Raw genomic sequence first — 24,697 nt, 5'->3', positions numbered from 1 at the left:
TGTAGCGGTGGCAGTGGGGTAATGGGGCTGGGGTTGATGTCCGCTTATAATACCAGCTGACATCAAGCCCAGGTTAGTAATGGAGAGGCGTCTATAAGACACCCCCATTACTAACCCCATAGTCAAAGTTAAAAAAAAAAAACACAAACACCCAGAATAAAGTCCTTTAACTGAAATAAACACACAATTCTTTAATGTTCTAAATTAAACCTTACTTACCATCACGCCCATTCCAGCTGAAGCCAACGATCTGCAATAAAAGTAAAATAATAAACCAACCTCATCTTTACCTTTCCATGGTTCCCAGGACGGCTCCAGCTCTGCTACATTCACATGACAGGCTGGATCGCAGCCGAAAGCTGCCATCCAGCTTGCCATGCCGCAGACACTGAGAAGCGCAGGCTTGCTTGCGCTCCTCAGTGTCTGGCTGTGACGGCATAAAGATGTGCCGAGGTCATGTCCAATGATCTCCGCTCACCTCATGCACGTCACTGACGGCGTGGGAGAATTCTCCTATGGATGCTCCATTTCTGGGGCGGCTGACTGCTGGTGTTTTAGCCTGGGAGGGGGCCAATATTCATGGCACCCTTCCTGGGCTATTAATATCAGCCCCCAGCTGTCTGCCTAGCCTTTGCTAGCCATTTAAAATAGGGGGGACCCCACGTCATTTTTTTTTTTGGGGGGGGGTCCCCATTTTAATAGCTAGTAAAGGCTAGGTATTCAGCTGGGGGCTGATATTAGTAGCCTGGGAAGCTCCGTGGGTATTACCCCCTTCCCAGGCTTCAAACATCTGCCCCAGCCGTCTGCTTAACCTCCGCTAGAGACTAAAATTACGAGGAACCCCACGCCAATTTTTTTTTTTTAATTTTTTTATTTTAACACTAAATGACAAGTACAGTAATCAACACTATCACTGTACTTATTATATATGTGACTGACATGTTTCTATCTATGTGTGATGCTCTATTCTTTCTGTTCTAAATTGTCGGGTACCGGTGTATGCCGCTGATGAATTGCCGGCTTTTCATGTTTCACTGTGAGCACTGTTCCCATCGATTTGGGCAACCACTGTAATGCCACAACCACCATGGCTGTGGCATTACAGTGAGTGGCAGACAATCCCTGCATGATTGGTGCTCTACAGAGCGCCAAACATGCAGGACGGGGATCCGAGCTCCCGCCCGAGCATCTCGAAAGTACTCGGTGAGCTCCGAGCATCTCGAGTACTGAGATGCTCGGGCGAGTGGCGAGCATGCTCGCTCATCAATACTGACCTTCCTTTGCTAATGCCCAAAATCACCAACTAATAATATTATTATTATTTATTATTATTATTATTATTATTATTATTATTATTATTAATAATATTAATTAATTATATATTTTACCCAGGGCTGTGGAGTCGGTAAGCCAAACCTCTCCGACTCCTCAATTTCCATTACTCTGACGCCACAACTCCGACTCCCTCATACATGGCTCATGTTTAAGTGATAAATTTACTGTAGCACAGATTCATCTCAGCTAAAAGTCTAGACCCTTAGATCAGGAATAGGACAGACATTTATAGGACATTTCATAACTTTCCCAAATTCTTAGGAAAAATTATTCCCCACAAATTGCATTGAACTACTGTACCCAAGTTATTATATATTTTAGTAGTCGCAGTTGGTCCATTTTATACCGACTGACTCCACCAAAATGCCCTCCGACTCCACCGCCCTGATTTTACCTCCTGGATATAATCCGTAATCATAAGTGACCATGTTAAATTAATTAAATTTAATGGAGTATCCTGTGGTTATAGATGTACACACTGCAACTCTAGGTATCTATAAGTCTAAGGACTGTAATATGGGAACGTTTTATCACCTCTTTTTGTTGTGTTTTAAATCTCTTAAAAATCCCTGATCACTTCTCTACATTGTTGTAAAGGGGTTGTCAGACTTCCTAAAATACGGTAGTTTATAAAATGGGGTACTTAATTGCTCTCTGCTGGGACCAGAAGATCTGATGTGGGGTGATTGGAACGAGACGTGATCCAGGGCACATCTAGTAATGTTCTAGTTACCTGAACGCTGCAGCCAATCACAAGCCTCAGTGGTCAACTGCACTCGAAAAAGGGTTGTGGGTCGGATCGGTTAGTTATTCTATTATTTTATAACCATCCCTTTTTTTTTCCCAGCTTCCTTTTTTTATGTTCATACCCATTTTTCATCTGGGTTTCTTTAAAGTTGACAATACATAACAATTAATGGGAATTTTGCCATTCACGGACCAGACAATGAGAAATTAAGGCTGAGTTTCCATTTTGTGTTGTCAGTTCCATTGTTGTTTTGTCATAGGAGCCAGAAAACTAAACTGAGTGCTGGACCAATGGTACCCGATGCTCCTCATGGTCCTGTCGTGGGTCTGTTTTGGGTCCTGTTGTGGGATTATCAGTTTGATGGGAAGAATAATGCTGTGATGTTCAGGGGCGGATACAGACAAAAAATGGGGCCCCTGGGCAAGAACAGTATCTGGGTCATTGGCAGCCAATATGTCAGACTGAAGCTGCTTTGGGGTTGGTAGTGGCCCCTTTACCTCATGGGCCCCTCTTTGGTTGCACCAATGATATGTCCGCCCTTGATGATATTCTTCCGATTAGTTATGGCAAAATCCATGATGGATGCACATACACCTCAGTAACATATATGAACACCATTTTAAGGGAGTATATTAGAACGCTACATATGTTTCCAGTGGAGATGTTTCAGTACACTGACAGCAAGCAGAATATTTAAAATGACTATATTTTAGAAAACTCTAAAAGTTTTTGTTGTACAGGGATTAGGCTTTAGATAGGTGGAATTTGTATCTGTCATTTTTGGGGAAAAAGTGTACATTTTTTTTCAATTATGTAATTAATAGAACCCATATTATGTCTTTTAGGTGCCTGAAATAATTGGCTCCATCAGACAAGCTGGTAAACTAGCACGTCAAGAAGAAATCCATTCTCACTTATGTGATGGGGACGACTCCTTCTCGAAAAAGTTTGAGGTCTTGTTCTGTGGCCGAGTTATTGTAGCTCACAAGAAGGCACCGCCCGCCCTGATTGATGAATGTATCGACAAGTTCAACCATGTCAGCTGTAACAAACAGAAATTCGAAGATGATCCTCCTCCTCCTCCTCCTCCACAGTCAGACGCCAACGCCAGCACCGGAATCAGTTTTGGAGACAAATTACGTTCTGTTTTCCAGTCGACCTTTACTGAGGACGATAAAAATAAACCTATACGTAAATCTTACTCTCAGCCTGGATTAAGGACTAACTCGTTTAAAAGGGAATGGGAAGACGGTCGGCACAGCCTTCCAGGATCTTTTGAGGGATATGACAATTCTGTGGATTTACAAAGTTCTGGTCAAGTTCGTAACTTTGTGCAGCCGACTGACATGGCGGAAAATCAGACTATGCTGTTCACGGTATGAAACGAGAAATTGCTCCAAAACAATTACACAGGATAAATGTTAGAGTTCACCAGAAAGTCAATATACACAGAACTTTTTAAAATAGCTTTTTTTTCTGTAGATATCTATCAAGTTCTCGCCTGTACCTTATATACCCTAGGACATCAAAAGTCATCTAGTTACCACCTGAATTCTGCGCCATACTCTTCTTTACTTGAGATGCTAAGAGACGTGACCCACAAGCACACGTTGCCATGCTGAAGGTGCAGGCCAGAGTGGAGGCATGGCGTAGATATTGATGGCAGGGCTATTCTGTCTAATGGTCCCCCTCGGGGACTGGACATGATCAATCAATAAAGGAAACTGAAACCTATGTTAGAGATGGGTTGTTACCCATTTTATGGACTCTTCCATTATATGATGTTGGATTAATTTTTAATTTTTGTTTCTAGATTGGTCAATCGGAGGTTTACCTTATCAGCCCTGACACAAAGAAAATTGTTATAGAAAAGAGCTTTAAAGAAATCTCCTTTTGTTCTCAGGTGAGTCCGTCAGCCCTGATAAGACGTTTCAAGGGACTATGGATGGTGGAGAAATTCTCAAAAATCCTGAAAATCATACTGAGTTCATGGTCCTTATTGGATTTGTGATGGCATACCAGTTTGAAGTCTATAGATGAGCGATCTTCCTGATCCGGTTAGCGCACCCTGGCAGTTTGACAGCTCACTCTGCAGCACATCTGTCCTGAGCCGACTGGAGTAAGATGTGTGGTGAGGCGCACGCCACTTCTTGGACCCTCTTGATTCAATAAGAAATGTGCACCTGTTATTGAATCAGGAGCATCTTACTCCCAACATGTCATCGCCAGTCTTGATGATTCGGGGACATATCTATTTTTCTTTAAACATTTTTTTGCCGCTCTTTTTATTTATTTTGGAGAATCACTGCCGCTGTCTGAGATTGACGTTTAACATGGCCATGGCGGAAGGACGTAATAAGTCCCGCCCATCGGCGCACGTGTCACATGACCGCAGGTCGCCTATGGGTTGGCATGACAACCCGGGGTCTGCAGCAGACCCCTGCGGTTGTCATTGCCGGGAGGCTATGAGCGCTGCCCAGAGGTCGGTGCTCATAGCCAGTGAGCATTTCTGCTGCACACAGGCGATCAGATAATTGCAATTTCTAGTCTCCCATGGAAACTATTGAAGCCTTGTTTAAAGTGGGGAAAAAAAAAATTCTTAATTTTTAAAAATATAAAAGTTTCAATCACCCCCATTCAAAATAAAACCATAAAAAAAAAATCAAATCTACACACCTTTAGTATTGCTGCATTCAGAATCGCCCGATTTTTATCAATTTAAAAAAAGAATAAATCCGTTCGGTAAGTGGCGTAATGAAGGAAAAAAAAAAATCAAAACTCCAGAATTGTTTTTTTTTTGGTCGCCGCAACATTGAAATCAAATGCAATAACGGGCGATCAAAACATCGTATCTACACCAAAATAGTATCAATAAAAACGTCAGCTCTGCTCGCAAAAAATAAGCCCTCGTCCAGCCCAAAATCACGAAAAATGAGGACGCAACGGGTCTCAGAAAGTGGCAACTTTTTTTTTGTAACTATGGATTTTTTTTACGTTAGTTGGTTCATTTTTCTAGGAAAAAAAATCTTGTTTTACTTTATGGCTTACTGTTTTACAACGGATCCGCAGATGGTTATTGTGTCATTTGTTTTTAGGGCATCCAGCACGTCGATCACTTTGGTTTCATCTGCAGGGAGCCCTTACTCACTGGGAGCTGTCACTTTGTCTGCTATGTTTTTCAATGTACAAATGAAGCGCTGGTAAGTCCATACGTCATTGTATTAAGATTCCAATTCCTTGTTACATATTGGCTCGTCAACATACAGGCCGTACCAACTAATCACATGGTCCATAAAGAGTTGTCAAAGTTTGGCATGAAAGTCTGCAGGCACTCTGTGACTGCAGACTTGTGTATCCTCACATTGCGCACTGTGCGGATTCTCCAGTGTCGGCCGCAAGACTGGGCAGTCATGTGATCACAAGTATGCGGTACGTATACTTGCGGCCACATTCTGACTAGACTGCATGGACTCGCTCAATTCACTTGTAATGAGTGAGGTCGCGCACATCTAGTCGGAATGTGGCCAGGATTATGTATATCGCATATTTGAGGTCACATGACCCCCCACTCCTGGCACCGGACTGCACAGTTACTGCAGACTTTGGCGTCAAACGTGGACAACCCCTTTAATGCCCCCATACAAATTTAGACTAAAATCAGTCTAAGCCGCCAATAATGGTAAGATCGTTTCTCTGTCATGTATGGGGGCCTCCCAAGTCATCCCCGAAAGATAAAGGGTTGGGCAGCCTGAATTGTTACGCCTGACTGTCTAGTTCTTCAGGAGATAAGCTGCTACCAGAGCCATCTGCAGCGGCTATCTCCGCTTTTACCCTTTTGAAAATATATAGTGGGTGAAATATGTATTGAACACGTCACCAATTTTCTAAGTAGATATATTTGTAAAGGTACTATTGACATGACATTGTCACCAGATGTCGGTAACAACTCATTCAATCCACACAGGCAAAGAAATCACACCATAGATGTCCGTAAATTATGTGAAATAATGAGAAATGACAGGAAAAAGTATTGAACATGCTTTTATTAAATTTATTTAATACTTTATGCAAAAGACTTTGTTGGTGATGACAACTTAAAGACATTTCCTGTATGGAGAAACTAGTCGCATGTATTGCTCAGGTGTGATTCTTCCATTGAGAAGGGTACATGTGTATTGTTAACATACTGTTAATTGGAAAGTGTTATAATAAAGACCATCCTTGTATTAGTTGGGCTATTTTCTAGGTAACTTTATTCCATTGTTTCTTTGCATCCTGTTGTTGCAGGTGGACGAGATCATGCTGACCTTAAAGCAGGCTTTTAGTGTTGCTGCTGTGCAGCAGAATACAAAGCCTCATATGCTTCTGTGTGATGGCTGTCCCATGCAATGCATGCACAAACTCTGCGAGAAAATAGAAGGTAGGTAGTAGTAGCTTGGATTTTCATTGTGGTGGGCAATGTTTCTCTGCCTCTGTCAAACCTATGACTTCCGAAACCGTTCTTGTATGCACAGACTTTTTCCATCTGAACCTGATGTGTTAGAGGGAAGGAAGTTGAGAATAAAAAAAAAAACACAAAAACATGTGGTCAACTTGGCCTCTTGTGATGGGCCTTCAAACGTCACTTATGTCTATGTCCTAAAAAGTATGGTTCATATGTATCGTATTTTTTATTTTCTTCCACGCACATATTCTTTCTGTTCTTGATCTGTTCAGACATGTTTTATTTTGTCTTTTCCCACATGTTAATACTTGAATTATATGAAAAACTGATCCTACTGACTTGTCGGTTGCAATATTTCTGGAATGTAGTTGGACCAAATCAGTATTGTGAAAATAACTGAAGGCTGATCATATGATGCGTATCTGGAGGATAAATCATGTATATGTTGGAGGGTATAAAGTTTGATTTCCCTCCGCAGGTCTCCCCCCATCCAAAACCAAGCTTGAATTACAAAAACACATTACCACATTAAACAATGATGAGCAAGCCTCTGTGTTTGAGGAAGTACAGGTAAGCCTGTAAGTGATGACTCCATAACTTCTTGTACTCACACTATTTTATGTTCTTTATGGACACCTTGTAAATTTGTTACTGAGGAGACTTAAAGGATCATTCCCCCCCAATGAAAAATGTCACCAAACTACAGTATAGGTCGTAACTTGCTGATCATTGGGAGTTTTGCCGCTTGATCCCCACCAATCCAAATAGGGCACTATAATGTCTTGTCAGAATCATTCTCTATGGGACTGTCGGAGATGGACAAGCACAGTACTTGCCTTTTCCCAGTAGTCCTATAAAAAATGGAGCATAGCGGTCATGTGAGGCCACCATTTAAATGTTGCATGGCATTTTACAGCTCTATTCTCATGATCCGAGATGGTTCCAGTGGTAGAAGGACCCCACTGATCAGAACGTTATCATCTATCCAGTGGATTTTATGTTGAGAATAGCCCTGTGTTCCAACTTGGCAAGTTCTCCTCCGGCCATAAGATGGGCCATACCTTGATTGCTGAGGTCTGATAACGATCCGGAGAAAAGGACTATGGAATGAAGCAGCGGCTGCGTAGAAATGATGAACGACCTCTTCTGATGGCTCTGTTGGGTGCAAAGAATCGCACCGCTCCAATATGAGGTCTCTGGAACTTTCTCCGGTCTAACAATTATCCGCGTGTTACAAGACCCTCATCCGAAAGAATCTACCGTGAGAATGAATGAGACACTGCTAAAAACCCCACAAAACAGGCGCTCTTGAATATAGCCCATTATTAACAGGCATATTTGAGGACTTGCATAAAAGGCCAGCTAGTCCCTGTGTGTACTGTCTGTATCTTCTCTTTATACACAATCAATAGTCCAGGGCACCAAAACTATACAACATGGCACACCTGTGATGGGCTTTCTGTGTTGATAGTTAGGCCTCATTTACACATACTTGTTTTAATGTGTATGTGAAAAACTGGTACTAGTGTAATTAGTGCTTTCGTTCAGTGTACGGGCCTTGTGTTCGTTTTTACCATCAGTTGTCATCAGTGTTTTTCATGGATGGATAAATAAATGACAAATCTTCTCCTATACTTGGCAGTGTTGGATACGTATAGCACACTGATGGCACACGAATGGCATCTATGTTTTTTACGGACCCATGTATTGGCCTTTGTTATCCATGCTGCCAGACATGTTTCCATGTGTTTTGTGTGGACGCATGGTTTGAAAAAACACATTTATTTATTTTTGCTGCATTTTCAGGATCCATGAACAATGCATGGTGTTAGGCCACCAATGTAAGACCTCTGAAACCATAAAACTATTTTGGAATAAAGGGCAATTTGATCAAATTATTTAGTGGAAAAAGATTTTCATGCCTGAAAAAAATGATTATTTTGAATTTAAAAAAAGGTCATGAAAAAATACATAATTAGAAATGTAATGGGGGGAGGTGAATTGGTCAGGAATAGTTTACCTAAGACATTGGCAGAGCATTGAGCTTGTAGGACACTGTTTACTTTCAAACTTTGGTCAGCCCTTGAGTTGATCAAGCATTGTTCAGTTTCACACATTACACAGCCAATGTTTCTTTACACACATCACTAATTTAATTAAACTGTACTAATCCTAACTGCCACGCTCAGGTGAGAACTCCAAGACATTATGGTTTAAACTTGCGAAAATCACAAAGATAAATGGGTTTCACTTACTGCTGTACCTGCTTTTCACTAAAAATGCAGCAAACCTGATACTTGCCTTTTTTTGCTGTGTTTTTGCTTTTACTAATTGCTTTTTGTGAGTGAAAAAATGCTGCAAAAATGCTTTCCAATTCAGGCAGGAAAAAAAACAATCTGTGTGCATGAGATTTCTGAAATCGCGTAGCTTTTGCTAGTATTGTAAAACGCAGCTTTAAAATTTGCATTAAAAAAAACTGCAAAAAACGCAACATGTGAACATAGCCTTACAGGCGATATTGCTGTGAGCTTTCACCAGCACAAAACTGTATTAGGCCTGAGCACCACATACGATAAGATGTTTCTGTTGATAAATGTGCTAACAGCGTTGGGATCTTGGGGATCATGTTGCAGCACTGGCTTTGTTAGAAAATTGTAGAATTACATGTTGTAGCCTAAAGGGATTCTTCCAAATCTTCAATTAGAAACACAGAGTGAGCATGAACTAATGACAGCGGTCATCCTCTCTGTAATATGATGCTTGCAAGGATTGTTCTGCATCAGAGCAAAGTCCTTCAGGAAGTCCATCATCTGCTCAGCTTATCAGTAATGTTGATGGACTTACAGACTTTGTACCAACGATCTAATCCTTTCAGTTCTAAGCTTTTCGTTAGTGGGAACCTTGGGATGTGCAGCTGGCTGACCCTCGATGACTAACCTGATGTAAAACCTTGGTGAGACCATGATTTCTGTGGTAGCGTGACGTTCCTTCTCATGTATGAGAGTTCTTGCCCTTGTTCTCGCCACAGTCTAAGGTTCTGCATGAGCGATTGCTTGGAATATTGGGGGGAAAAATGCTCGTTACTCGATCTAGGAATAGTGAGTCCATTTTATACTCCACGTCCTACTCGTTGGATTTGTCCCATCGTGAGCGAGTACAGGACCATGGCGCTTATTCAGGAGAGTTGATCTGTACATCTTGCTAGTGGAGAGTAAATGACTCCAAATTATTTATTGGGTTTATAATTGTGTTGCATGATGCCAGGTCTGCTCTGTACAATAGCCACTGATTTATTGATTCTTACAAACAAGGTGACTCTTATCTTTACCCACTTTTCCTTATTGTTTTATATAGCATAAGGAGCCCTCTTTCCCAGTCGCCAATGCTTGACGGTCTTCTGGATTTGGGCCATGTTGGTGCCACATATTGCAGCTGCTTAGAGCCAGAGTTAACATTGATTTTTCTACTTTGTCAGACACCTGCTTCTCTATGCAGAATCCTGCCTAGTTGTGTTGACTGCTGGTCTAGTGCCATCTTGTGGGCAACTCGACCAGAAATGTGTCTGCATTCTGTTGCCCTTCTTTCAAGGTTTTCCTGTTCAAACTGCTTTGCCTAATATGTAAATCTGCCCCTAATAGTGTTTTTGTTTTTTGTAATTTGGGTTCTTTCTGACCCAAAATATCTTAATAAAAAAAAAAAATCTTCTTTTTAGATACTTTGCTTATTTTGTAGTCTCATACAATGCAAACTGTAGCTGTTATGTGAATGTGTAGTTTTTGCAAGAATACGCTGGCTTAGTATTGCATCTGCGTACTGTGCACTCATCTCATGCTTGATGAACAGTTGGATGAGTCCACACTTGTCTACTTCTTGTAGACCTTGTCGGTGGGCATTGCAGAGCCAGGCGTGTCGAGCTGGATTGTTCTTCAGATATGAGTGACTTTGTGTCAAGACCTCGGTGCTCCGCTAAAGATGGCCTTCACTAGAGATTTTGGATGGCTGAAAAGGTTGATTACACATTTTTCTGCCAACCGTTACCACCTCTTTGAAAAAGTGAGAGACCACTAATCAGCAGATATTTTGCATCACTCAAAGTTTGCCTCACTCACTATTGTTTCAGTCGTTGTGCCTCCATGTCATGCCATAGATTACAGCAGAGTTTGTTCACTAATTTATTTTAACTTTTTTGGTTGAGTTCTTGCTTAAATCAGGGAGTTTGTTTTTATGGGATTTTCTCTCTTATGATCTGCGATGTGTGGTGGAGAAGATAAGTGACTGCCAACTATTTATTAAAAATTGATGGATTTAGTTAATGCGTTTTTGTCTTTTTACAGACTGGCACCCCAGTGGGCTATGGTAATGGCCATTACCAGTGCCTTAAGCCCCCATTAGACTAATGTTGTGACGCGAGTCACTACAGAAATAAGTCTCAGAAGAGGAGAGAAAAGACTAACATTACTGAAAGAAATATAATATTAGAGCTACTTACTAGATAAAAATAGGGAGGTCAAACAATCCAAAGTCAAGTCCAGGAAGATGGCGCAGTACAAAGGGAGCAGACAAAAGAGTAGTCAGATAACAAGCAAATGGTCAAAATCCAGGTAATGGAAAATAGTCAGGCTGGGTCAGGCACAGAGCACAGAGAGATCAGTCCTACACAGGTAATACCAAGTGTACAATGGACACTGGGTGAAGGAGCTAGCATGCTTAAGTAGACGACTAATCAAGGGAAGTGAACACAGATGATTGCAGAAACAACCCAGCAAAACCAAAACAGACTGACAGCCTCCACACAATAGTAACCTAGAGACAAGGAAAGTGTGGAGACCGTGACAAATGTCACCTGAAGTTGCCAATATGGATGTCACTATTCCACCCCACAGTGTCTTGAACACAGTGATTGACAGCTCAGTCATCCAGTCTGGTGCAGGGGTGTGCTAAGCTGTTGGTGTTTTGATTGACAACTCAGCCGCCCAACTGAGACTGCGAAGTGCTGCGCTTCCGTCAGGTGTACACTGTTCCTAATTACTCAGCTACTTAACTTGGCTGGCAGTCCCAGATGGCTGTCAGTCGTAGCTTCAGATCATTGTGGTTTGTTTCTCTGTGCCTTTGCTTGTAGATCTATAGCTGTCATACCTTGAACCTCGTTCTGACCATCCCTTTGCTCTGATCCACTATTTTCCTGGTATTCTGACCTCTGACTGTTACCTTACTACGCCTCTGTCTTTTCCCTCTCTTTATGATGTACCCTCCTGGCTCTTGAACTTGGACTCCTTGACTTCCCGACTCACGGCTTGTCCATGAGAAGCGACTCACCGTCATAATCGACAGGTTGCAGCCAACAGGCTAATGTATAGGGGGGCCCCGGACGATTGATTGTTATTTGGAGTTAATAATCCGATATGTCCAATTTTGGACTGCCGATCCTTCTTGTTCTAGAGATAAGCTGTCGCTAGACCAGTCTGGCAGTGGCCTTTTCCTAAAGAATACAGGAGCTCTCAGCCAAACGAGTTCTCCTTTTAATATGGGCGAGCCGGCTGAGATGGCTGCCAGCCAAATGATCTAATATGTATGGCTGGGCTCTAGTTCAACGCTTTGGGCTTCACTATGCTGTGGCCTTTGAGTTCAACAATGAAGATGCTTTAGTCTGTATTCTTGAATTGAGGCCTCGGTAATCAGGAACAACACAACATCTCCTAGTAGATGTCAAGCTATTGACCACCTAGGTTCGAGAACTTGTTTGATACGAATTATATGCATAACCGGTTTAATACCTGTAGCTCTTGGTGAAGACTCGTATTTTGCTCATGTGCACACGACAGTTGTAAATTTTTTTAGACCTTTTTTATAATTAGTCACTTTTTTTTGTCCAGCGGTATAAAGTGAACAATAACCTATTTTTATATTTGCAACTTGATTATTTTATTTTTAATCTTGTCTCAGAAAATCCGCCCTCGGACTGAACAGAGAGAGAACGAGCTAATTATCTCCCAACTTAGGTGTCTCTATGAGGAGAAGCAGCGAGATCATGTCCACTGTGTGGAACCAAAGCAGGTAATGTGTTTGCATTAGGACCCAGTGGTGTCACCCAGGGTTTGGTCAGTGAGATGATGATTGATTTAGTTGTATTTTTTTTAGGTGATGTTACATATTAAACTTGTGTCAGTCCCATGATTTTCTTGTATTATGGCCAGACTCCCTCTTGGCAGCAAATTTTGAGGGGGAGAAGTGAAAAGCATGTTGAATTTCAATATGCCCGATCCTCTTTTTTTTTTTTTTTATTTCACCCCTGACGTAAGCTGTGGCCAATTCCCATTGGTTAAAAAACCAAATTTAACTAGTTAAATCAGATCAACAAGGGTTTTTACCATTCACATACTTATGATCTGGATTATGTGTATTTGATTCCTTAATTTAAGCAATCCATATTATTCCTACACTATAAGACTGGCTTTTTTTAAATTGATAAAGGCACCATAGAGAACTATTACCCTGATTTAAAACCATATGGTAATAGGATTAATATTAGATGGATGACATGGTCATCTGATCTTCTTGTTTTTACCCCTAATAACCGGTCAGAATATATTGGTTTAAAAAGTAAGAGGACCTGTGATTTGGTTTAGTATGGTGGAAAAATCTCCTCGGTTTCTATCCCTCTTTTTCATTTTGCGCTATGTTACTCCATCATGGAGATATTCACATTTGTTGATTTTGGAGAGCAGTATGTGAAAATTTCTGCTGGCAGAACAACTGGACGTTGTTTTCAGTCCTCTCTGGGGGCATATGCCTTCACCCCTCTTTCCCAAACACTGGCAGTCACAGCTTGGCAGTGTCTATTATTGCTACACTGCTAGATCAGCTGTGATTGCCAGCATTTGGGACGGAGGGGTGAAGGCACACGCCCCCAGAGCAGACTCTGAAGAAACGCACAGTTGGACTACAAGGAGAGATTTCACATACTGCGCTCCAAACGAAACGTGAATATCTCTGCAAAGGAGCGACACAGCACAAAACGGAAAAACATGATAAATCAGGGGAGTTCAGGGATTTTTACAAGATATATAGTTCAATTTTTTTTCTTTACAAGTTACAGGTCCTCTAAATTTCCCTTAAATCATGGATTCTCAAAGAAATTTGCAATCTGCTTACTCCCATCTTTATATTTGAATGACAGGTCTCGCAGATTTCCAGCAACCCCCTGAATGAGCTACAGATCAGTGCCCCCCGCTTCAGATTGGAGCTATTAAAGACCAAAGCAAAAAGATCTTTAACAGAATCCCTGGAAAGTATTTTATCAAGGGTAAGCTGTCTAATCCATATAGTTTAAAACGAACACCTGTAATGGGCTGCAGTACCTGGTGCTGCCTGTGGACAAAAATGGCATCGTTCTTAATAAAAAGCCCGGTCATGACATGGTATCTTGATTATTAGCTTTTAATGTTGGGAATCATCAGGATCACTTGCACATGGCTAAAGATCATGCTGGTCAATGAGGGGATTGCTACCGCTTGATTTCTTTTAATACAGTGGAGACAGCCATTGTAATGGTCATGTGCATATTTCTTTCTAGCTTCTTGGAAATTGTGTGGAAACATAAACTGTGCAGGAAGGTGGTCTGCTTACTTCTGTCGCCTTTTCTGGGAGAAGTGTTTATACAGAACTAAACAATGTTTGGAGAAGATTTCTACATTGGTTTATATGGCCAGAAAAGGTGACATTTTCTTTCAAGGAACTACAAGCCGCACCAATGTCCCGCACGTGTTCACGAACCCTGCCATAATTATTTCTTATTTAAAGATACAGTGTATCTACAAAAGCATGGCACGGCACGGCTTGTTTGTGTTCACTTCTTCTATGTAGTGATTGTGCCTAAAGAACCATCTACTCTGCCCCATACAATCGGTGGAGACGAATCACGTCTGTGGACCCCTTCCATCCTGACATTTGTAATGGATTGGATGGATGGTGAAGAATATATGTATTTACTCTTTCACAGTGTGTCCTCCCCTTTGTCTTTTGATGGCTGTCACCATCTATATGATTATTATCTAGTCCTATATTCCCTTGGACATTTGAATTATGTTTGACACTATATACTTATGTTATTATGAAGGGATGGTATTTTGTGAGGTGGCCATACTGATTTAGGTAATGGCTCTGTCCACCCCACACATGCTTCTTTTTGTATTTACCTGTGCATAGATGCGGTGCGCATGCGCCCGGTCTCCCCCGTCCTGTATCCGCGCTCAGCTGTCATCCAGCCCTTGGCAACAGCGCTCACCCGCACTCCCGGACACACGCCAACATCATGACGGCTGGGGGGCGGTGGTAGCCCTAACGCATGCGCAGTTTACATCTGATGCTCGGCGGCCATATTGGATAATCACGTGACAATACACGTGACTTCCCGGGGGCATATTTAAAGGTCCTGGAAGCACAATTATACATGCCTCTTGAGAAAGCCAAGGGAAGTTACTGGCGAAACGCGCGTCGAGGCTTTCTCCTGCCATTGCTCTGTCTCTGTGCTGGTCCTCTCGGATTTTGGCCCCTTTATCAATGGGTGAGTGAGGTGTTATATAGCTTTTGTGATAGAGTGGGTTCTATGGATTTGGTACAATTGAATTTGAGCTGTAGGGTGACTTGATCCTTTCTCTGTCCCTATACCACTGTGCACCATCACCCCCTGAGGGGGCCCCCTACAGAGGCCAGCAATGGAATATGGCTCACCTATTTGCATGTCTCCATTTTTGTAATACCCTATATATTTGATGTGATACACTAATTTTATATGAATTATTTATCAAATAAAGTTTCTTATGCCATTATACTCATTGGTTCTCCTGTTTATATATTTTCTGTATTCTGTAGCTCACTTGACAGCTTTGCTGTATAGACTTGGACAGAATTTTTAGAGGTTGTTGATTTAATGACAGCTGTACTGTCCTGCTGGAAGACTAGATAAATCCACATAACACCAAGATAAGGGCTTGTCACTACCTGGTCTCTGGAGGCAGCTGTTCTCCATCACTTCTTGGAGATGGTAATCAAGGACATTTATTTGTGAATTGATTGATTGCATCTAATTAAAAGAAGTTTTTTTTTTTTTTTTTTAAAGTTGGCAACAAGTAGAGCATGATCTAAACTATAGCCATTAATTATCCTTTGACTCTCTTGCTTCTCCAGTGGTTCCCACCAATCATGCAATGACTACATTCCATCCGTCATCCATGTAACAGCCGAAGAGCTTTCAGTGGTGACCATTATACATGACTACTGAGGCCAGTGAGGCTGTAGAAGATATGTGAATGAAGAGACCTCATCATTGCAGGACTGGTGGGGTCCACCCAAGGAGCAATTGTGGATTCAAGGGGTCAGCAATGGGGTGTGTGTGTGTGTGTGTGTGTGTGTGTGTGTGTGTGTGTGTGTGTGTGTGTGTGTGTGTGTGTGTGTGTGTGTGTGTGTGTGTTTTTTATTTTTTTTTTTTTAAATGAAATAAAGCTTTTCAAAAATCCCCAGGCTATGATGGACTGAATGGACATTGGGTCAATAATCTGGTAGATGTGCAAAGGTCCTCAAAAGTGGAAAATCCATAAAGAACACTTAAGACTAGTTTTGCATTAAGACAAACAGACAAAACTTAAAAAATCAGTGGGCTAGTGACCATGGGCTTCGTGGCTAGGTGTGCTGAAGCACCACAGTCCCTGATTATCCTTACATTGATATCCTATATAATAATACTATCTTGTCACGGATGTTGGCACCCTAAAGGATAAGTGATAAATGGTGACTCTGCTCAATGTGGATATCCCTAAATCACCCTGATTTCCCCTTTATGTAACACAGAACCCTGGAATGGGTCCACTGATATGGTTAGACAACAAGGAAAATACAGGTGGAAGGTGGATATAGCCAGGCTTAAAAGATAATAATGCACATGCTCCTCAAGGCAAAAGAAATAGGATAAATCATGGTTGCTTGTCATTCACAATCAGGCCTTGACGCGTTTTGCCATGAAGGTTCATCAGGAGGCTGGATGATGGGTGGAGAAACAGAGTAAGTGTCCAGTATAGTTCTGTATTACATATAGGGGAAATCGGGGTGATTTAGGCACTGCTATCTTCGCCATTTATCTCTTATCCTTAAGGGTGCCAATCTCCGCGGCAAGGTAGAAACATTATATAGGATATCAGGGTAGGGATAATCAGGGACTGTAGTGCTACAGCACACCCAGCCACGGGGCCCACTGTCACTCTCCCACTGTTTTTCCTTTTTAAAGTTTTGTCTGTGTGTTACACTGTTTGTTTTAATACCTATATAATTATATTAGTCTTTTAAGGGTTCTTTATGATTTTCCACTGAATGGACATTTTCCTCTATTGTTGTAGTACCCGGTAATTGGTTTCTGCAGCCCGGTGTCATTGTCATTTTTAATAAATACATAATCATAGCTTTACAAAAACTAACGATCTTTAAGGCCACGTGCACACATTGAGTATGTGGTGAGTTTTTTACCTCCGTATTTATAAGCTAAAACCAGGAGTGGGTGATAGAAACCCGTCACCACTTCTGCATTTATTCTACTTTTCCTCTGACTGTTCCACTCCTAGCTTACAAATACTGAGGTAAAACCTGACCAAATAGTGAATGTGTGCACGTGGCCTTAAAGACATGTAATTGCTGCATCCCAGAGCTTCACATTGCTATTGTTCTGGTCCATTAGTGGCTGATTACGTAGATTGGCGTCTAATAATTGGAGATCTGTTGATTTCCGTGCCAGTCTCTTGTACAGAATGGTAGCGCAGGATATTTCTGGCCTGGTGGCATCCTGGCATCTGTTCTGAACAGTCATGCCAAACCGAAAATAAACTAAACAGGAATTAAATCCCTAATTTCTTCCAGTAATCAAAGCTTCCTAATGCCGTCAGTACAATGCCTCTCATTTTATAATTGGCTGCTTAGCCGGGGTTTACTATTCACGATGAAAAACCTCATGTTCTAATCGGAGACATTGATTTATAAGGAACAGATTTCAGAATTAACTGAAAAAGGAACGATTTCTGTCCGTGACTCCTAGAGATCGCTCTATGGTGTGAGGGGAGAAATGTGTTCTAGAACAGTGAGAACTTAATTTCTCTTTAGGGAAGGTTCAAACGAATGTATTTTCGGGGCTGTCGGTGAGAAAACAAACATCAGACCAATGTGATTTTAATGGAGCAATGCAGATGACTATTCTGCTTTAGAAAAATAAAAATTAATTACGTATGGTCAAGGGGAAAAAATTGGATTTAAATAAAAAAAAAAGAAAAAAAAGTGAACTAGTGATCTGAATCATGTATTTTTTTTATTCTACAGGGGAATAAAAATCGTTCTCAACAGGACAGCATTGGGAGCATAGATTATGACAGCTCGGTATGCACTCCATTGGAAAGTGGTAGTAAGGTAATTTCTTCAATGTTTCATAAATTCTTATTTGAAATCTTCTCCCCCATATTATATTCTGGAGTACAAGGACTTCTGTTTTAGAGATGGGTAAATTTTGAGCTTTTATACCATTCTTCATTCTACAATTTGACATTTTCATAAAGAATAGCCGGACCCTGGCCCAGCGGCCACATCAGTAGTCCGTGACCATCAGACCAGAGCCCTAGGAACATCCTCATACCTGACCGCATCCCCAGTACCTTGTATTAGCTGGAAATTTGATCAGGTAGAAAGAGGTTTGCCGGGTTCCTGTCTGGCTACTATGGATTAGGGCCTGGCACTGGACCAGAGTCCTGTGAATCTTTTTGACAAGCTCAAAATTATTTCTTATTCGCAGACTTCAGTTCTATTTCCACCTTGTCACCACCAACACTTTTTTTTTTTTTAAATGTATTATTTTTTTTTACCTTCCTGTGAAGACCCGGGGTCTTCCGTGGGCGTAACTACTCAGACAACTCAGGGTGAGGGTAAAACAGTGTGGCAATACTTTATTGAACCACAAAGCTTACAATTAACAGAACAGTCCCAGCAAATACCAAAGATGGTACAACATTACAGTCTCTCCCTTCCTTCTCCACCCGCCTGGGATAGAACAGCTGCGACTGTGGGACTTCCAGGGCCAACTACCTCCACCAGTGGCCCCCGCTTCTGGCGGGCCCCCACAGAGAGGAGGTAGCGGCAAGATTAGGAAGCTAGCAGTCCATCGAGGTACAAGACCTGGAAACCCGAGGGTCCCAACCTGGCCTCTCCGAGAGTGTCCATGGGTTCCAGGCGACAGGTGGGTCCCTCCTGGCAACCCCAAACAACATATCCATGGGGCCAGGTGACTTCATCGTCCCAACCTGGTCTCCCCAAACGTATCCATGGTCTCCCTGATGGTTAATGGAACCGATCCAAATCTTTCCATTCAGGGCCGATACCCTTAGGTCGGAATAATGTAGAATCCAAATCTGTGTGTATCTTTAGGTAAAATCCATGCTTCCAAGCTGATGGTCTCAGAGTCTTTGTGTCGTCTTGCTTCTCCTTGATTCTCTTGCAGCACTATAGACATCCCTGTTTATACAACCCCTGGCAAAAATTTTGGAATCACCGGGTTCGGAGGATGTTCATTCAGTTGTTTAATGTTGCTGAAAAAAAGCAGATCACAGACATGGCACAAAACTAAAGTCATTTCAAATGGCAACTTTAGGGCTTTAAGAAACACTAAAAGAAATCGAGATTAAAAATGTGGTACTCAGTAAGGGTAATTTTTTTTCAGACCAAGCAGAGGGAAAAAAATGTGGAGTCACTCAATTCTGAGGAAAAAATTATGGAATCACCCTGTAAATTTTAATTTCCAAAACTAACACCTGCATCAAATTAGATATGCTCGTTAGTCTGCATCTAAAAAGGAGTGATCACACCTTGAGAGCTATTGCACCAAGTGGACTGACATGAATCATGGCTCCAACACGAGAGATGTCAATTGAAACAAAGGAGAGAATTCTCAACTCTTAAAAGAAGGTAAATCATCACGCAATGTTGCAAAAGATGTTGGTTGTTCAGAGTCAGCTGTGTCTAAAATCTGGACTAAATACAAACAACATGGGAAGGTTGTTAAAGGCAAACATACTGGTAGACCAAGGAAGACATCAAAGCGTCAAAACCGGAAACTTAAAGCAATATGTCTCCAAAACAGGAAATGCACAACAAAACAAATAAAAGAATGGGAGTAAACTGGAGTCAATGTCTGTGACCGAACTGTAAAAACCCCCTAAAGGAAATGGAATTTACATACAGAAAAGCTAAACCTAAGCCATCATTAACACCTAAACAGAAAAAAACAAGGTTACAATGGGTTAAGAAAAAGCAGTCGTGGACTGTGGATGACTGGATGAAAGTCATATTCAGTGATGAATCGCGAATCTGCATTGGGCAAGGTGATGATGCTGGAACTTTTGTTTGGTGCCGTTCCAATGAGATTTATAAAGATGACTGCATGAAGAGAACATGCAAATTTCCACAGTCATTGATGATATGGGGCTGCATGTCAGGTAAAGGCACTGGGGAGATGGCTGTCATTACATCTTCAATAAATGCCCAAGTTTACATTGCTATTTTGGACAGTTTTCTTATCCTATCAATTGAAAGGATGTTTGGGGATGATGACATCATTTTTCAAGATGATAATGCATCCTGCCATAGAGCAAAAACTGTGAAAACATTCCTTGAATGAAGACACATAAGGTCAATGTCATGGCCTGGAAATAGTCCGGATCTCAATCCAATTGAAAATCTTTGGTGGAAGTTGAAGAAAATGGTCCATGACAAGGCTCCAACCTGCAAAGCTGATCTGGCAACAGCAATCAGAGAAAGTTGGAGCCAGATTGATGAAGAATATGGTTTGTCACTCATTAAGACCATGCCTCAGAGACGGCAAGCTGTTATTAAAGCCAGAGGTGGTGCAACAAAATACTAGTGATGTATTGGAGTGTTCTTTTGTGTATTTGTTTTTCATGATTCCACAATTTTTGGTCTGAAAAAAATTACCCTGAGTACCACATTTTTTTTTCTTGATTTCTTTTAGTGTTTCTTAAAGCCCTTAAGTTGTCATTTGAAATGACTTTAGTTTTGTGCCATGTCTGTGATCTGCTTTTTTTCAACAACATTAAACAACTGAATGAACATCCTCAGAGCCCGGTGATTCTATAATTTTTGCCAGGGGTTGTATTTACATCTGTGTAAGGTCATCATCAGTCACAGGTTGGGGGGGAGAGGGCAACCTCATGTCTCATAGTTTTGAACTAATCCGTTGGTATCACAAGGGCTATTGTAAATGAACTTTCAGCTGACTTGGTATAATATGTTATTAGCATAGTAACAAACAACATTGTTCACCTAACCAAGATGAGACAGCAATCAGTGTTATACAAATACTGGTCTGTCCTTTAGAAATACACAAAAATATACAAGTCCATTTAAACACAATAATGTATTTCTCTTGGCTTAACTAATCTAATCGTCTGGCTTAAGATTTTAAGCTGGATCGTCACACTTCCCTTTAACTTTATTATTATTTTCCCATCAACCTGGCTTTATACTTTTGCAAAAAAAGTGTACTCTGGATTACACCTCTCATTTTATCATACATTGTACTGTAAAATGTTGACATGGGTGAAAGGGTTACAAAAGACCCTCAGCCAAAGTGTATAGAGCCTGCTCAATGCACCCACACTAAACATGTGATGTGCATTTATTTTACATGTTGGAAAAGTTTTGGAACTGACAGATGGCAAAGTACTGCCATCTAGGCATTGGATGAAGAGGCCGGACACCTCCATGAGCGCTTCATTCTCACTTCTCACTTTAGTTACTCATTGAGGCGTCTTGAGGCGCCTGTTTTGGTAATCTGTGGGGTACTCCTAGTAATCAGACATTTATTACCTATCCTGTGGGAAACCCCCCTATAAATATATTAAATGTATCATTAACCAATATGCAGATATTTAAAAATGAAGCCAATCAATGTTTGTCATGATGTAGGAGATTGGGCTGATTTATGGATCAGTAGGTAATAGTACTTCCTAGGTCAGGAGTGGAGTCCATTCCATACGGGCCCACTATCAGTATTTGGTCAGTATTTTTTCTCAGGAGTGGGAGACAAAAGCAGGTGAGGAACAATCAGAGAAAGTATAATAGAAACAAGTCACCATTAATTCTGTATTTATCACCCACTCCTGCTTTTGGCTTCCACTCCCGAAAAAAACTCTTGCTAGGAGGGGAATGCAGGAGGGTCTTCCTCTTCTGCCAGGAGTCAGCTCGGGGAAACCACTGTCCACGCTCCGCACCCTCTCACAAGAGATGATTGGCACAACTTAACATATATTTTTAAGGGAGTTAATAGCAATACAAGCAGGGGGAATAACAAGGAACAGCAAACAAATTATATTTACACAATCTATGATGCCCGCGCCCTACAGCAGGCCTGGAAGATGTGATGGCGTGGTGCATTTCCTGGTAGGGTAAAACCGTGCACTTGACACCATATTTTCACCGTTTCTACTTATGCTGCTGGACCGCAATTAAGAAAGACATTTTCCCTTTAAGGGACAGCAGACATACTCCTTTTAATGAAGAACATTTAGCCCATAAATGGCTGCAGCAATGCAAATAATGGTAACTGGGCCCCAACAGTAGACTGACAATGTTAGCACGCTTTCAGGCACTGTTGGTACACCTAATAATATGAGGACAAAATCCCCTTCATTGCTGGTGCTATTATAAACCTCTTGTGCGTGGAATCAGAAGCCCCAGGAATACTCCCTTTAGCAAGTAGTTCTAATTTAACTTCCAGAACAGTGGAACCAAAAGTACCAGCAGTAGCTACTCACTTCTTGATGTAGCTGGTCTTTGGTCTCACAGGGATCCAGCTTGGGGATACAGGGAATGGACGGCAGGATCATCCTCTGAGGTAAGCAAGGCAGCAGTGGGCAATTCCTGGTAAGCTGGCTGGTCTGCAGGTGAGGTACAGCTACAGGGCTTACTGTTTTCATTTCACACTGTGCTGCAGAGCTATCAGCACTCATCCTGTTCTCCTGTCCAGGGTCATCAATCTTTTCTCAGCAATGGATGACTGCCCACTCTCTTCCCAGTACAGGTAGCTCCTCCCTTCTCCAGCTTGCTCGTCCAATTGGTCCTTTCCTCTGCTTCTTCTTTCAGGTTGCAAAGGTGCCTGGGAGTTGTAATTCAATGCAGTGCAGCAAAAGAGGGATTCATATCGGTTACTGTGAAACCATGTTTATTTCCAACTGCAGCAGTCTCTCCCCACTTTTACAGGGGTTACAATTAGAAGGGAGGGAAATATCTGTGCTGTCGTGGAAGGTTCCAAGAAACTAAATTATCTGGAAGACTAATTCTTCTCTCTCGAATCACCCTCCATGACGGCACCACCGGAGAAATGCCAGATAAACATAATCTGGGAACCTGATTATCACCGATTAACACTATAAATTTTCTTATCTAAACCAATGGGGAGTAGCTGAATACAAGAGGAGACCAAGGAAAAAGTGGCATTGATGGCAGAAATTAGGAGGATGGGGAGGAACAAGTCGGTCCATTCAAAATTTTAGCCATGTAGTCTTCAACTAGGACTCTGACCAACTTGTACTTCTCCTTCTGAGGGATGACTAATGGACCCTAATCCAAACCATAGTCACCTTCAGACTGCTTTATCTTGTATGATGTGCTTCTCTCTTGCCCATGACCCATTATAGGTTTAGAAACTTGGGCTATAGGTTTAAAGTGGTTCTTTAGAAAAAAATAGAGAAAATATAATTCCAAAACTCCTAAATACTTTTAATTAGCAAATCCCATTCATTTTGTCGAGTGAGGTAACCTCTTCTATCACACTTTTTTACACTATTTGGACAGGTGCCTGTGAGCATGTGCAGTAGGAAGCTCTGCTGCTGTGACCAGTATGTGTTGATAGGTCCTCTCCAGGTCACAGCAGCGGAGTGTCCTACTGCACATGCTCACAGACACCTGTCCTATTAACCTTACTGACAGCATTGTAATTGCCTCCCTAGACAAAACAAATGTGATTTTACTAATTAAGAATAAATTCCCAAATAACTTTAAAGAGAAAAATAAAGAAAATGTCATGAAGTCAGTAGTGAATTTGCAATGAACCTTTTTTGCCAAGTCAAAAGATAGCCTTACTATACTTAGCACATAATTGTTGGCGGCCCTGTTACATATTTAGAATTTGGTTTCTGGAGGTTCAGGTCATGCCTCTGTATTATGGCACATTGTCTTTTTATATATGTATGTGTTTGTGTGATGATGATGAATCCAGGATTGGTAGTGTTTTCCACCCTCTGGCCCTTCAGCTGTTAATAAACCACAGCTGACTGTTTGTTTTTCCCATATCATTTTTTGAAAATCTCTTTTTTTGTATTCTAGGAACCTTCATTAAGAGAAGTGGAAACCTCTTCTGTAGGAACTCCTCTGAAGTCTCACGGCTCCATGGGTGATTTGCCGTCAGTAGCAGAGGGCTCTCCCTCTGAGCATCCTGGAGAATTATCTCATCAAGGATTCCGACGTCGCGCTAACACCTTGAGTCATTTCCCGGTCACATCTCCGGATTTACCAGAGCCTGTGCAGAAAAGCCCATCTGCTCCACAGAGGAGGCTTATGCGACATCACTCCGTGAGCACCGAGACGCCGCTCAAAAGAAAGTGAGTTCTTCTATCTTATTGAATAGGCTTTGTATTCCGTTTCAGATCACAATCTCTCTTCTTAAATGGGAAAACCGGGCTGAGATGGTGTGATGTGTGGGGAGTTTTACATTTACAGCTGTGGAACTTATCCACTGTGAAGTTAGCAAAGCAAAATCCCTTTATCTGGTCTTTAGAAGCCTCTGAGATCTGTACTGATCTGGTGAAATTAGGCAGATGGCCAGGACTATAACCTTAGTACACTCCCTATTCATTCTGGCCATTTTCTTAAATAAATTTGATGGTAATTTACATTTATGGAAATATTGGGGTTGTAAGAATGTAGTAATTTTAACAAAATACATCCCTTGAACTGACAATTTGGCCTAAAGCCTGACCACGAAGAAAAAAGAAATGTGTACTTAACTCCATTTTGTAATACAGGATATTAGAGGAGACTTTCTATGATCTTGTCATTGAAAATTATACAGA

At 41.5% G+C, this 24,697-nt stretch overlaps 1 protein-coding gene across 9 annotated transcripts in view; it reads left to right on the top strand.

The window, feature by feature from the left end:
• Window positions 1-24,697, top strand: part of TBC1D1 (TBC1 domain family member 1) — a 241,533-nt gene that overhangs the window by 134,079 nt on the left and 82,757 nt on the right. For all 9 annotated transcript variants that reach the window (XM_073646149.1, XM_073646153.1, XM_073646157.1 and 6 more), the window contains 9 exons: window positions 2,929-3,459; window positions 3,897-3,986; window positions 5,179-5,283; window positions 6,371-6,503; window positions 7,006-7,097; window positions 12,471-12,581; window positions 13,705-13,830; window positions 17,883-17,969; window positions 23,952-24,226. In XM_073646149.1, the coding sequence (XP_073502250.1) occupies window positions 2,929-3,459; window positions 3,897-3,986; window positions 5,179-5,283; window positions 6,371-6,503; window positions 7,006-7,097; window positions 12,471-12,581; window positions 13,705-13,830; window positions 17,883-17,969; window positions 23,952-24,226 (1,550 nt within the window). The remainder of the gene's footprint in view (window positions 1-2,928; window positions 3,460-3,896; window positions 3,987-5,178; window positions 5,284-6,370; window positions 6,504-7,005; window positions 7,098-12,470; window positions 12,582-13,704; window positions 13,831-17,882; window positions 17,970-23,951; window positions 24,227-24,697) is intronic.

This window comes from Phyllobates terribilis, unplaced genomic scaffold (genome assembly GCF_046119375.1).
Source record: "Phyllobates terribilis strain yellow unplaced genomic scaffold, ASM4611937v1 Scaffold_1__5_contigs__length_1240528914, whole genome shotgun sequence".
NCBI classification, from domain to species: domain Eukaryota; kingdom Metazoa; phylum Chordata; class Amphibia; order Anura; family Dendrobatidae; genus Phyllobates; species Phyllobates terribilis.
This window is presented reverse-complemented; position numbering and strand designations above follow the sequence as displayed.